Source organism: Chelonoidis abingdonii, chromosome 4, assembly GCF_003597395.2.
Source record: "Chelonoidis abingdonii isolate Lonesome George chromosome 4, CheloAbing_2.0, whole genome shotgun sequence".
NCBI lineage: Eukaryota > Metazoa > Chordata > Testudines > Testudinidae > Chelonoidis > Chelonoidis abingdonii.
This window is the reverse complement of record NC_133772.1, coordinates 28,147,950-28,163,519: the sequence shown is the minus strand read 5'-3', so window position 1 is coordinate 28,163,519 and position 15,570 is coordinate 28,147,950. Positions and strand designations below refer to the sequence as shown.

The window sequence follows — 15,570 nt, the reverse complement described above, 5'->3', positions numbered from 1 at the left end:
GAACCAAAAATCAATGGACCAAAATCAGTGTGTTGGAAATTAGGCCTAAATGATAAACAAAATAATAAGGGTATGGGCTATTCCACTCATCACTCCCTTTTGGGGTCCTTAAAAGAGAAGACTTTTGGGAGGAAAGGGGGGCTATCTAACAACAACTGCTGATTGAGAAATGGGAGGATAGGAAAGGTGTGAGTGTCATCATCATGGCTGTCACCCCCACTATCGCCTGGGACCACTGTGACACTGTTGGGCCTTCATCATCCTACTTCTGAGAGATGTCCTGACCAGGCCGGGCCAGAAAGAGGGAAGCAGATGACATCACCACCTCCACCAGCTCCACCTAAATCCCTAACGCCATTTGGGATGTGCGACCTTTTCAACATCACCTCTTGTGTGTCCTTTTCTTTCCCCACCTTATTTCTTCTCTTTCCTATCCTTGTCCTTTTGCCTTCTGTCTAATGAGAGGCTGTATACTCTGCAGCACTGCTGTAAGCCTGTGACCAGAAAGAAGCAGATAAAAGCAATGCCCTAAACAGCCTGATGCTGGTACAAGTTGCCAGGTCTTGGAGTGTCCGATCAGACTGTGTGCTGGACCTCTGTTTCTCCAGCACTGGGGTTGTAAATGTGAGTCAACCCGAGACAGAAGCTGCATTTTCTATCTTTCTTGTTCTTTTCTCTCCCCTTTTGTGTGTGTTTGTCTTGTTTTGTCTTCAAGGAAAATGGAATCAGACTTTAAAAACAATACCTCTAGCCCATCTCAATTAACTTTCCTCTTTCCCCCCCAAAAGAATAGTTATTGTCATCTTTAATATCTCTAAAACTCTGTAAAACAGAGGGTTTGTCCTTCTAAAGACTCTGGAGCTAAAGCGAAAGGGAATAAGGGATACTGATAAAATAAAAGCCTTGCTGACATAGCCCTGTTTATTACAGAATTAAGATAAACTTCACTGAATTAGGTTTAATATCTTTGGGGTACATCGGATTAAAAATGCAATTGTGCTATGTGTTACTGAGGGATTGTATGTAATGCCTCTAAGGGGAGACAGATGCTAATGTAACTCTTCTGGTGATCAACTCTTTGAAGCTACCCTCAGGAGAGGTTTGCATATATTAGCTCAAACTGAATTCTCCTGGGACAAAGGAAGGAATGTGAATTAATAGCCTGATATTAAAGAGGCTCAGAGCATTCTTTCTGATCTTGGAAATGGGCAGGACCTCTGGTCCACACAAAGCCCCAATCCTTAAGGAATGCTTGGAAGGAGTGTTAAGAGAATGTAATGTAAATAGGGTAAACAGTAAACAATAATAATCTTGCTTCTGGCCTTGCTTTTAATTTAAACAGGCTGAATAAGCAAGCAAAAAAACGTAAATAAAGGCACAAGGCTGCACCACCACAACGACCACCATCCCCTCTCCCCCGCAAGCCCCTGCAAGCTAAAAGCCTTGCCTTTCACTAACAAGAGACGATAAGGGGACCAAATCAAATAAGGGGTTGCTATGGTAACCAAGCAGTTGGAAGGTGTAAGAAAAAGACACAAAGTCTGCAAAAAAGTAACCATGGTGACAAGTAACCCCACTCCTTACCTCTCCCATCAGGAACAAAAGAGGTGGTCTTAACCCCAAACCCAAGACCCCCAAAAGCAAAACATGACCATATATTGGAAGGGGAACTACAAGTATAATTACGTTTGCCAAAAAGAGGGAGGGAGTGCATTGGCGTGCGGAGCTAGAGGTTAGGAGAAGATGTGGGTTCTAATGGCATATAAAACAGTAGTTGGGGGATGGGAAAAAACCCTCTATCAGTGTATAGAAATAGCCCAACTGGCGTAAAAGGCTTCATAATATGCTTGCTTGTTTAGCCCCAATAAACCCATCAAATTGCCTGCAAACTGGACTCTGAACTGTTATTTTCCAGCAAACTATGTCTGAAAATTAAAAAAAAAAAAAAAAAGAAAGCTGAACCCCAGCCAAAAAGGAATTGTTCTACTGAAGCCCCATGGACTGATGCTAGATCTGAGCTGAGGCTATTATGAACTTGTGATCACAAAAGGGATTTCTTTGCTTTGGCAATCACTCTGTTATTAGGCTCTGAAAAGAAGGCCAGAGAAGCTTGCTCAGGCAGCGTCTTTTGCTGTGTATTCAGGGCAGACCCAGTGAAGGTAGGGAACTGTTCAGCTTGGAAATACCCCTCAGAAACAGTGCACTCTCTCTTTAAGAAAGGCACTCAGCCACTCACACCTCAGACCACAGCATCTCGAAGTCCTTGTGAGCCAGGCTGTCCCCTCTGTCCTGCTCTATGGAGATAGAGTATGGTGGGAGGGGGGACACCCTGACATCAGCACCCTCCTCCCCCGCGCTTTGCACAGACATCAGGAGGGTCCCAGGAGTAGCTGCAGGACAGAGCAACATGGTGGGAGGGGCACCTGAACACATACTGCTGGCTGTGCATGCTCTGCTAATCTTGAACCTCTCCTGCACCGCCACCCAAGCACACAGCTTATAGGGAACACGTGCTGGGGCACCTAACTCCCAGAACATCCACAAACAGATCTTTGTTCTCCTGCTGCTACCACCCACCCTTAGAACAGGAAATGATGCACTACACTGGGAACTGGAAATCATCTGTTCTATATTCACTTCTTCTATTAACTGATGTTAATAACTTTGTGCCCTTCACAACCCTTTGTATTGAAAAAGGCTTCATAGTTTACACAAGCTGGGAATAGAACTCTGCTCTCCACTCTCCACCATTTAGCCACCCCTCTAAGAAAGACTCTGCCAGATCCTACCATGAAAATTGAGCTCAGACACTACAGTGATAAGCAGCAGTGTAACCAGGTGCCAGCTCTGGCCAAAATTGCAGGCATTAGCTAAGAATTGACAGATTCATAACTGGAGACCAGACCTGCTCACCTGTATGCTAGTTTTGCTCAAAACAGGTGTTAGTCTTATAAGAATGTGAATGTATTTTGTGTTTAGACTCTAGGAAATGCTTCTATGTTGCCGCATGCATTAATCTCACTTGCTATGTCTGTATTGCATGCTTTAAGAAAATATGTAAGTTTTGCTTTATAACTTTGAAAATGTTTGCTCTGAACTTGTGAACCCAGGCATGGGAATTGTCCATCAATCAATCCAGGAGGACTATAAAAATTTAAGTGAGCCATTATAATACAAAAGCTTTGTTAACTGCCCTATCTACCAATGGAGAAATATGTGCAAAAGGCCTGGTCTCATCTATCTGAATTCTGAAAGAGGAAATACAAATTGTTGATGGGAGGGAGCATACCAGGGGGGATTGCTCAGCGGTTTGAGCATTGGCCTGCTAAACCCAGGGTTGCAAGTTCAATCCTTAAGGGGGCTATTTAGGGAACTAGGGCTTAAAAAAGAAGCTAGGGATTTGTCCTGCTTTGAGCAGGGGGTTGGACTAGATGATCTCCCCAAGTCCTTTCCAACTCTGATATTCTATGAAGATTTTTCATCTATTTGCTGTTTGAACTCTTACAGGGCAAGAGAAACCAAACTGAAGACAGAGTTCCCAAGGATTACCTCATGAGTCTGCTCTGAAAGACACTTTGAATTGACAGATCAAAACAACTCTGTTGCTCTCAGAATTTAGATTGTAACTCATTTGTGTGTATATGTTAGCTTGCTTTAACCTGTAAAAAACCAGATAGTTTATTAAAAGATTGGCCACAGATGTGGTCTTTGGTGTAAGATCTAGGGTCACAATTGATCTAGGCAGGAGCGGCGCGAGGGTTTTTGGCGACCTAGGCGCAGGGCCAGCTTGCCGGTCCCCCGGCTCCGGTGGACCTCCTGCAGGCGTTCCTGCGGACAGTCCGCTGGTTCCGCGGCTCCGGTGGACCTGCCGCAGGCATCCCTGCAGACTGTCTGCTGGTCTCATGGCTCCGGTGGACCTGCCGTAGGCGTGCCTGCGGATGCTCCACCGGAGCCGTGGGACCAGCGGACCGTCCACAGCCACGCCTGCGGGAGGTCCACCGGAGCAGTCTGCTGCCCTCCCAAATCCTGGCGCCCTAGGCAACCGCCTCGGTCGCCTAAATGGAAGCACCGGCCCTGGATCTAGGGTAAGTGACTGGTCTCTTGGGACTGTAAGCAACATGCATATGGTGTGAGTTTGGTGTAAATGTTATCACTAAGTCCAGTTTGTCTGGGTGGCAAGACAGCCTGGAGAGTCTAAGGGGACTGCCTGCGACTCCATGGTAAGACTGTTATAATGATCATGGACAGCAGACTCCAGAGAGAATACTGATGAACCCAGGAAGCTGAGTAGCAAATACCGCCTCCTCAGTCACCCCAGAACTGCATGGGGCATATGAAAAGCTTCTTTCGACGAGAGTGAGACGCTTTTCCCCACGGAAGCTTAGGGTCTGGGGAGAGGAGGCATGGGTGCAGCTGGCCTGGGGCTCCTCCAGACAAGTTTGCGGGAGGCTCAGGGCTTTGGCTGGCCGGGGCAAACTGAAGACTGTATCATAATGCATATGCACAAAGGGGCAGAATTAAGGTTGTATGGAAAACCTTAATTATGACATCTCCAAACTTCTGAGTCTTGATTTTGCAGCTGAGTAAAATCCTATTAGCATAATATTTTGTGTGCAATGACACAGAAAACACATTCGCTTTGTTGGCAGATGATCTCCTATCAAATCTGTCAGCAGCCTTTGGTACCATTAGCCATGGAATGTCTGGAATGTTGTTGACTTGATCTGACCATGATGGATGGAATCCCATTTGAATGACTCCATCTTTCCTCTAGGAAAATCCAAGAGGTTAGTTTTCTTGACTGTTCACCCACCTCAATGGCCCTTCTGTGTGGGATATTGCAGGGTTCTATTGTCACTTCTCTCATTCAAAGTGCACAGGGGGCTGATGAGGAAGAAAGTGAAGCTGCAGCACCATCAGCATGATGGCACCTGTCAGCTCTAGGTCTCATTTTCACCCAGTCTAATCAGTGTGATCTTCCCCACTCAGTGCCTGAGCCTGACCGAGATAGGGATCTGGATGAAACAGTGACTGAAGTTCCATCCAGGCACAGCATATTGATCTTGGTAGTTCAGGAGAACTCTTTAGAGGAGATGGCTGCTGTAATCCTTCCTCCATCTTTTGAAGTTGTTTGCCTGCTTAATGTCAATCAGATTTACAATCTGGAGTTCCTTCAGCTCTTGGTTGTGACTTTTGCTCTCAGATGCAGACTTCCACAGTCATCTTTGCCTTTTTATCTCCAGGATGGATTATTGCTATATCCTGCTGTGGCTACCCTGATCATCATCTGCATAATTCAGCTACTTTAGAACGCAGCAATACTTTTGGGTGCTTCTTGTGAACAAAACAAACTCCACATGTGCTGTCTAGACTATACTAGTTACTAATTCTCTCCATGGTGCTGATCAAGGTACTGATCTGATGTATAAAGCCCTATACAGATTTGGGTTCTGCCTACATTCAATATAGCCTCTCTCTTCATGAGCCATCCACGCAGTTGAGATTACAGTCATGTTGTGACAACTGTAAAAAGAATGTAACATTCAAAAGATGTTATAATAAACTATAATAACAAATGCTGATGGGAAAAAGTACAAAAAAGAAACAAAATAACTAAATTAGTCTAAACCAAGGAGCCAAATTAATAAGATTCAAAGACTGTTTTAAAATTATGCTCATAAAAATAAAAGGACATAGAGCTAGAAGTTAATAAGCCAAAATTGGTATGTAAGATATATGAGGTAATTGGTGGACAAAATAATCAGGGAGGGGGGTGTATTTGACTCCCATTATGGGTCCTTAAAAAAGGTGTTGTGAAAAAAGTATGAAAGAACAAAAGGGAAGGACAGACAGAAGCTACTGGAGCAAGGTTCACCATCATGGCTGCCATCCCCATTTTTTCCTGGGACCTTGGGCCTTCACCTTCCTGATCCTCAGAGGTGTCCTGACCAGAAGAAGCCAGAGAGAGAGGGACCTAGATGACATCACTACCCCTACTGGCTCCAGTTGAATCCCAAACACCTCCTACGATGACAATTACCATCTTTGAGACTGTCAAATGGGGGGGGGGGGGTCTTCTAAAAGAGTCTCCAGCTAAAGGGAAAGGGAACAGCGGATGTTGTTAAAATAAAAGCCTTACTTAATACTTTACATTTCAAAGACTTTAACTGTTTTTCCTTCTTTTCTGTAACTTTAATGAAAGGTTAAAAGGTTTAATAGTGTGTTTGTCATGGGACTGAGCAGGCTGAAGTCTCTGTATGCCAAATCTCAGACCTTGTTTAACACTATTTAATGTTACACAGTAACTGGGTTATGGAAACACTTTTGGCCCATTTATTCCATCTAAATTAATACAACAATCCCCACATTTGAACTTGATGGGTTGAAAATTAGAGTATCCATGTGTGTTAAAATCAGAGTAGTTAAGCCTGTTCAAATCTCCAGGTGGAGGCACTTAATTTGATTTAAACCTAGTTTACATCATTTAGCTGAAGTTAATGCTTCAAGTATTTAAAGTGAACCAATATAAATCAGGATTAAATTCAATTGAGAGCATCCGTGCAGGAGTTTGCACTGGTTTCACCGAACTGATTTAAAACATGTGCAGAGAAAAGCCCTTTAAGCTTCTAAATTCATTGTTTAGAACTGAGAAGCAAAGTGGATCAAGTTAGTTTTCAAGGAAAGAAGGAAAAAGCTGAAAAGAGAAAATGGAAAGGCCTAGTTCTCTCTCTACTGGAGCAGAATTTAGTTTGCAGTATTTTGTTTTTCACGTGCACTCTAGTTACCTCAGAGTCTGCTGTGGGCTGTTGTTTAACTGTTGTTATGCCGAAATCTAAACCAAATACATCTCGAGATTTTTTTAAACCACGTTCTTCTGAAGAGAAGGAAGGAGCTTCTTCTGGGGCAGCTACCCTCTCAGCAACTTCTGGATGGGCCACCTGGTTACAAGATTTAAAAATAACAATGTGTAAAAGTATAGATGGGATGCATGAAAAGCTGGACGAAGACCAGGAGTCCTTCTATGGCTGAGGGTCTGAAACATCAGGCTCATACATACAAAACTTTTAAAATCAGCCCATTGACAAAAATATAGTCCTGTTCCAGGCCTATTAGCTTTTTATCAACAAATAATACTTATTCTTCATTTGCTCTCTGCGATGACAGAGCTACCTCATGATTAGAAGTTCGAACATTTAACGCCAGATCCACAAAGGTATTTAGGCTCCTTTCTGCATCTTTAGGCACTATTTAGGCATCACTGTGACATTCTCAAAACACTGTGCAGTTGTCACCAAACACCAAGGTGTCTAACAGTTTGTCTACACTACTGCTAAAGTCGATGCAACTTCCTTGCTCAGGGGTATGAAAAAGCCACCCTCCTGAGTGACGCAAGTTACATCAACTTAAAGTGGTGTCCACACCAAGCTATGTCAGCAGGCGATGCTCTCCCACCAACATAGCTTCCGCCTCTTGTTGAGATGGAGTAATTACGCTGCCGGGAGAGGGCTCTCCTGCAGACATAGCGCATCTTCATCAGGCACACTATATCGGAGCACCTGCATTGATTCGTAGTGCTACCAGTAGTGAAGACATGCCCTAAGTTTCTGTCAGGCAGCACTGACAAAGCTCCAGCTGGAGCCCTAGGGGCCCCAAAGTCAGATTCCCAAACTAGACAGGGGAATGTCTATCTCCCCAGTGGAGCCCATTCCCACTGGTGTGCTCTGAGCACACCAACAACCTAAGAAAGAGACAACTAGGTCTGAGCAAGTCAAGAATTTTTCTACAGATGTATGTTTGTGTGTCTTTCCTGCTGGTTAGGGAGCTCATGCAGGATCTGGGAGACCCAAGTTCAAATCTCTCTTTGCCTCATTTGGAGCAGGTTGCCCATACAAGTGCCTAATGACTACGCTGCTGGGTATTCTGAGACAGGTGTCTCTCATTCTCTCCAGTTGGAGCTGCTACACTTTCTGTACATAATTAAATATGCATTGGGACACAGAGAGAAAGACTGTTCTTGGGGCAGGAGCCTTCTTTGTTTTATTGACACAGTGCCTGGCCCAATGATGTCCTGGTCCATGACCAGGGCTCCTCAGGTGCTACAGTAATGCAATAACAACAACACAGCCTAATGAGTAAGGCACTCACAGAGCATGTGAGCCAGGTTCACCTCCCTACTCTATAAAAGTGGAACAGCATAGATAGGAGTGATTGAGAGAAACCTCCCAAGAGTACCCAATAGCCTGGCGGTTATAGCACTCACCAGCTATGTGGGTTATCCCCCTGATGCATACAAGACAGAGCAGGGATTTGAACTTGGGCCTCCCACATCCCATGTGCCCTACTAAGCAGGCTATTGGCTAGTCAGGGTACACCTGTGTATGCTCCTTCTCTCTTCTCCTGCCCCTGAAAGAAAGAGCTGCATTTTGGACGTCAGGACATGGGCTACTATAGCAGCTGATCTGTTTAGGTGTCTAATTTCAGTAGAGGGCTCACAATGGAGAGATGGCCCAGATCCTCAAAGATATTTAGATGCCTAACTCCCATTGAAATCAATGAGAGGTAAGCACCTAAACACCTCTGAGGAGTTGGTCTAAAGTGCCTACCTCTGACCTATCAGTATGGGGCCTAAAAACCCTTGAGGCTCTGGGCCTAAGCCCTGCCTTTCTCCTCTGCATTTCACTCCTGGGTAGCTTAGGCTGCTCCCTGCCTGGTATGCTGGCTTCTGAGGCTCCTTACCTTAGGCACATAACTCTCCCTGTCCGTTGTTTGGGGAGCTTGGGAACCTAACTCGAGGCTGAGGACTCCACTAAAGCAGCGATTCTCAATCTACGGGACAGGACCCCTAGGGAGGCAAAGGCATGTGCTAGGGGAGGTGCGAGCTGTGTGCTTTTGTTGTTGTTGTTGAAGAGCTCTGGCTGTCAGCCCTTGGTGCCTGGGGCTTGTGTAGAAGGGCTGTGCACACCTGGGAGGTGGGGATAAAGCAGCAGCTGGAGTCCTGCCACCCAGGCTTGGGTTCTCCTTCCCTCATCCCCAATCTCTCACCCGGAGGCAGTGGGGTTCCAGCTATCAGCCCCTCAGTGGCGGCAGCAGTGCAGAAGTAAGGCTGTCTCAAGTATTGTCTGCTGATATTAATAAATATCACTTTTCACATTGCCACCCTTACTTCTGTGCTGCTGCTGGTGCAGTGCTGCCTTCAGAGCTGGGTGCCCAGCCAGCAGCCACTGCTCTCTGCTCTGCCTTCAGAGCAGAGTGGCGGTATATGTACGGAGGGGTGGAGGAGGGGAAGCATGTAAACAATTACAGACACAAAGAAGGGAGGCTTTATCAAATCTATTTAAGAACCATTGCACTAGCCAGCCTAGGGGTTAGGTGTTGTAAGTCCTAAGTACCTCTGTGGATTGGAGCCTTAGATTATGTTGCCTTACATCCTCTGCCCATTGTTCTGCATGACCAAACTGAGGGCTTCACTTAAAGTATGCAGCAGTAACCTGGAGAATAAACAGAGTGAGTGGGAAGGTGATATTTGTCAGACATTTTGATTGTTTGGGCCAGATTCTCCCCTGCACCATGATCTGCTTAGTGTTTTTGGGAGTGGGAGCAGGCCATCAAGGAAATGGTAGTGGTAGTGTCCTGCTTTGAGCAGGGGATTGGACTAGGTGACCTCCTGAGGTCTCTTCCAACCCTAATATTCTATGATTCCTGATATACACTGTGACTTGGAGAAGATTATGTTTGCAGATGACACTAAATTGGGAGGAGTGGTAGATACGCTGGAAGGTAGCCAGTGCCCAAGCTGGAAGGTAGGGATAGGATACATAGGGACCTAGACAAATTAGAGGATTGGGACAAAAGAAATCTGATGAGGTTCAACAAGGACAAGTGCAGAGCCCTGCACTTAGGACGGAAGAATCCCATGCACTGCTACAGGCTGGGGACTAAGTGGTTAGGCAGCAGTTGTGCAGAAAAGGACGTAGGGAGTTACAGTGGACCAGAACCTGGATGAGAGTCAACAGTGTGCCCTTGTTGCCAAGAAGGCTAATGCCATTTTGGGCTGTATAAGTAGGGTCATTGCCAGCAGATTGAGGGATGTGATCATTCCCCTCTATTCGGCATTGATGAGGCCTCATCTGGAGTACTGTGTCCAGTTTTGGGCCCCACACTACAAGAAGGATGTGGAAAAATTGGAAAGAGTCCAGCGGGGCTGGAGCACATGACGTATGAGGAGAGGCTGAGGGAACTGGGATTGTTTAGTCTGCAGAAGAGAAGAATGAGGGGGGATTGGATAGCTGCTTTCACCTCCCTGAAAGGGGGTTCCAAAGAGGATGGATCTAGACTTTCTCAGTGGTACCAGATGACAGAACAAGGAGTAACAGTCTCAAGTTGCAGTGGGGAAGGTTTGGGTTGGATATTAGGAAAAACTTTTTCACTGGGAGGGTGGCAAAGCACCGGAATGGGTTACCTAGGGAAGTGGTGGAATCTCCTTACTTAGAGGTTTTTAAGGTCAGGCTTGAGGAAGCCCTGGCGGAGATGATTTTAGTTGGGGATTGGCCCTGGTTTGAACAGAGGGTTGGACTAGATGACCTCCTGAGGTCCCTTCCAACCCTGATATTCTATGTTCCCCCAAGAGAACATTCTGTAGTTGAAAACTGGTGAAGAGCAGCAAACTTCCACCCGATGTGCCCCTAAACCACATCTTATGCCATGGTGTGTGGTGGGGTAGTTGATGTAGCAGCTGATTATGCCAGTTTTCTGCCAGATGAAAATCACCCTCCTTCACCTCAAGCCAACTCTCAGCTGGCCCCAGCAATGATCAGATTGCAACTCCTTTACACTTTTTGCAAAAGCTCTGATTCCAGGAAGAGTATAGGGCTATTTGACTGTCTTCTCATTTCTCTTTTTCAGCAACCTTTTAGAGTGAGATTATATTTTCTATGAAGAACTGATATAAGTTAGACTATTATCTCATGCTTTGCCTGGCTGTTATGTTGGTTTCAATATTTTTACATTATAAATATAAGAACATAAGGACAGCCATACTGGGTCAGACCAAAGGTCCATCTAGCCCAGCATTCTGTCTTCTGACAGTGGCCAATGCCAGGTGCCCCAGACAGAATGAACAGAACAGGTAACCATTAAGTGATCCATCCCTTGTCGTTCACTCCCAGCTTCTGGCAAACAGAGGCTAGGGATACCATCTGTGCCCATTCTGGCTAACAGCCATTGATGGACCTATCCTCCATTAACTTAACTAGCTCTTTTTGTAGCCCTGTTATAGTCTTGGCCTTCACAACATCCTCTGGCAATGAGTACCACAGGTTGACACTGCATTGTGTGAAAAAATACTTCCTTTTGTGTGTTTTAAACCTGCTGCCTATTAATTTCATTTGGTGACCCCAAATTCCTGTGTTATAAGGAGTAAATTCCTTATTTACTTTCTCCACTAGATACTGAAATTATTCCATTTAGCAATGAAACTGCCTTTGGTGTACTGTAGCAACTACACACAGTATCCAACCATAAGAGTTAAGGACAGGAATAGAAAAATCCTGCACCTCAAAGGAACCAGCCAATGGCAGAATAGAATGAGTGTTCCTGCATTCTCTTGCCTCATTCAATACAGATCTTACAGTAAGTAAGAATAAGAATAGCATACTGCATTCTTTCCTATAAATTACTTCTACGGATGGTAGCCCTGAACCAGATCTTTTGAAGCTGTAATCTGGCTAAAGCTGGCCATCTGAGAATTACCTTGCTGACAATGCCAACATACCCAACTCTTATGCCAACTGTCCATCTTAGTGCAGGGTGTATAATATTGCATCTGCACAAGTACACAGAGCTATGTCTGGCCCCCAGCAGAAATCAGAGTAGCCCTTACACTCAGGAACACTTCCCTTGCCCCAAGAGTATTCCTCAACGGATGTTTCCGCATCCTTTATACCACCATCCCAGTGTAAAGTGCAAGAAGCCTTCTGTCTGCAGGAGATCTCAAACTTACAAAAACCACTAAAAACCCAGTCACTATGCTGTACTCATTGGGGAAAATGAAGTTTAATTCCCAAAAGTTTCTGGAGAAAATGCAAAGATTTGAAAATGTTCCCAAGGAAAATATGAGACATCAATAACTCATCAAACAAGGGCCCTAATGACATCTCTGGACATTTTAATTTCTGTTTGACATAATTCAATGGAATATACTGTACGTTGAGAAAAAAAATGTGTCAGGTTAATGCTTTAAAAAAAGGCCAAGTATTAACAGTTATCATTGCAAAGATCTAAATCAATTTTGATATTATCTACTGATAGGTAATTTAAAAAAGATGCATTAGGAACAGTGCACTCTCTTAACATCCTTCATTAGAGCAGTTGCAAGAACTAATTCAGGAAAAATATTAATAACACAACTTAAAAGTACAATTATTTTTTCTACCCATTTTTTCTACCCAAAAGTATAATTTAAAATGAAGTGGCCAATTCCCCACCCCTTGGAACTGTGGCTTTATAATCTCTGAAAATGCACTGCAGTAGAAGGAGAGCCTGAGACATGAGGCCAGCTATAAGGGGCCTGGTGTAAGGCCTAAGCCCTGAACTAAAATCAAGCCCTGCTGAGGCAAAGCAAAGTTAGCAAGAGTCAAGATATGATCAACAGTCAGGCCCCGCTACAGCATATGCCTACTTACAAGATCACAGAACCTGGCAAAAACAGGACTGGTATTGCAAAAACACAAGCACTCCTAGCTAAAAGTAGTCACATAAACACATTGCAGAAGATTAGTGCCAGAACACCCAGATACCAAGATATGGTGTAAGCATATTCCTTGAAGATGGTACAGAGACACACTGGTCCCTCTTAAAGATAAGGTCAGGATGACAGCGTGATGGATAGAGATGTTTTGATCGTACCAACATATACATTGTAAAGGGTGGTAACCACATCAGAAGGGCAATACGTAACTTGTTTGTATCAGTGCATAAAGAAGGGGTGTCTCTGTCTGGCCCAGGGGGAAATGGAAAGTTCCGCCATTCACTGGGCTGGTATACATGTGTTAGTGGTCTTGTAAAGTCTACGGGATACTAGGATCATGCTTCGTCAACAACAAACCTGGCCGGGTGCCTTCACTACTGAAATGAGTCTGTGGTCTTCTTGGGCAATTCAATCAAAGTCTGCTGCGTCAGCTATCTCCGCAGAGCTGGCACAGCACACATCAAGAACAAACACGCAGCCAACAACTGACAACAATCATTTTGATCATGTAGTCTGACCTCCTGTTTAACACAAGTCACAGGAATTCCTTGAATTAATTCCTGTTTGAACTAGAGGATATCTATAAGACAACCCTCCAACCTTGATTTAAAAATGGTCAGTGATGGACAACCAACCATGAACCCTGGTAATTTTTTCCAATAGTTAATTACTTTCACTGCTAAAAAAATGTGCTCCTTATTTCCATTCTGAAATTGTCTAGCGTCAACTTTCAGCCACTGGATCTTGTTATACCTTTTGTGTGCTTGGCTGAAGAGTCCATTATTATCAATTTTTGTTTCACATGTAGGTACTTAGAGACCATGATCCAGTCACCCTTAAACTTCTTTTTTGTTAAGTTAAACAGAGTAAGCTCCTTGAGTCTCTCGCCATAAGGCATGTTTTCTAATACTTCAATAAGTCTTGTGGCTCTTTTCTGATCTCTCTCCAATTTACCAACATCCTTCTTGAACTGTCGACACCAGTACTGAACACAGTATTTCAGCAGTGGTTGCACCAGTGATAAATACAAGGGTAATATATCTTCCCTACTCAATATTCTCCTGATTTATGTATATGTAATGTATATTCACATCTGGAACTCATGTTCACTGAACACAGCCTAAACCTAAAGATAAGCCCCCTGATATTCTTGTGCATTTTCTCTACTGTCCTCCACATGCTTAAGGAGGATACAGTCCCTCTCACAGGGATAAGTTGGAGGCATTGCTCAATGGGCGCAAAGTTCGGGCTTTTGGAGTGTGGTGTGCGAGGCATTGCCATAACAGATTTAATCATTACACTTTGTGGTTTATTAATTTTTGGACCTATATTTTATTGCTTATTAGGCATTATTTTAATATCATGTTTTATTTATATTAATAGGTTTTTAGACTAATTTTTAAAGATTATATTTTAATAAGTACAAATGTACAAAAACAAAATAACTATTAAAAATCAACAAAAATTTAAGTTATCATCTTTACATCAGTCTAAAGTTATTAAAACCCCTAAATTAATTTAAAAAACCATAAAACAAATAACACTGTAATAACACAAACACTAAACAAATGCAATTCCAAATAAAAAATATTTAATTCAAATAAAAATAATCCAACTAGCACAAATACTCTATTATTTAAAAAAGTAAAAATTAAGACAAAAATTTAATTCTCAAACATTTAAATAAAACAGTTATTAAAACAGATGTCTACAAAAAATTACAAAATAAATAACATTTTATCAATAAAATATCAGCAAAATCTTAAACGAATATTTCTTACTTTAAAAAAAATACAGTATCTTTAAAAACTCCATAACAGCTCAGCAATAATCTAAATATTAAAATATTAACCCCTCCAAAATATTTGTAAATATTATTAAAAAATATAAACAAACCAAACACAGGCCAAACACATCCTCAATATAAAAAGCATAATTTTAAGATGATTTTTATCAAAAAATAAAATTCTCAAATACAAAACCCTCTACTTAAACAAATAAACCCTAAAACAAACTCAATAACTAAAATCCTAAAACAAGATAAAAAGCTACAAAACAACCCAAGTCACAGCACCAGCAAATATTGTATTGATTTTACGGGCCAAAAGAGTTAAGGTTTCGGGGATTGAGGTTTTTGTTTTGTTTTTTAAACAGAGACTGTTTTCTTTTTCTTTTCTTTTTTTTGACAAAGAACTCTCAAAAGCATTTATTTTAAATTTGGAAGATTATAGATTGAACATAAAAAAACAAGAAATTACAACAACCATTTCAATTGAAACTGAAACTGAGTAATTATGCAAAATAAACAATTAAAATCTATTAAAAAAATGTTGAGGTAAAATATTAGTGTCTTATTTTTACCAACAACCATTCTTTGATGGAAAGAAAAGGGTTAATTTTACTCTCAATCCTGTTGTGTGAAGGGTATTCACTTCTGTTTTTAACAGACAGACAGACACACAAAGTAGAGAAGAGACAGGATAGAAAAGGTGGAGGAAATATGGTTTTGGTTTATATTTTTGGAGCACTGGACAGCTGGTCAGTCTTGAATAGATGCTTTAGGCTGGCAGGTCAGCCATGACACTTGTTGCGTGGACCCTGGCTCACATTCCACTTAGGGATCATTTTTTTCCAGACAGGGCAGAGCTGGAGAGGCTTTTTATTTTGCTGTGGTGGTGTTGGCAGTACAGTAGGTTTAAGGATTCAATGAAAAAACTGAGTGAGTGAGAGAGAGGATAGGAAGAAACATGGGTGGTGGGTACAACATGCCAGGGGAGGCTAATACTCCCCTAAACCAAGCTCTGGCCCCACCCATGCTTCACCCT

At 42.9% G+C, this 15,570-nt stretch overlaps 1 protein-coding gene across 1 annotated transcript in view; it reads right to left on the bottom strand.

Annotated features, from left to right (window-relative positions):
• The window catches only part of LZTR1 (leucine zipper like post translational regulator 1), a 258,107-nt gene that overhangs the window by 118,377 nt on the left and 124,160 nt on the right, over positions 1-15,570 (bottom strand). The window contains exon 9 of the mRNA XM_032795074.2: positions 6,786-6,938. Coding sequence (XP_032650965.1) covers positions 6,786-6,938 — 153 coding nt within the window. The remainder of the gene's footprint in view (positions 1-6,785; positions 6,939-15,570) is intronic.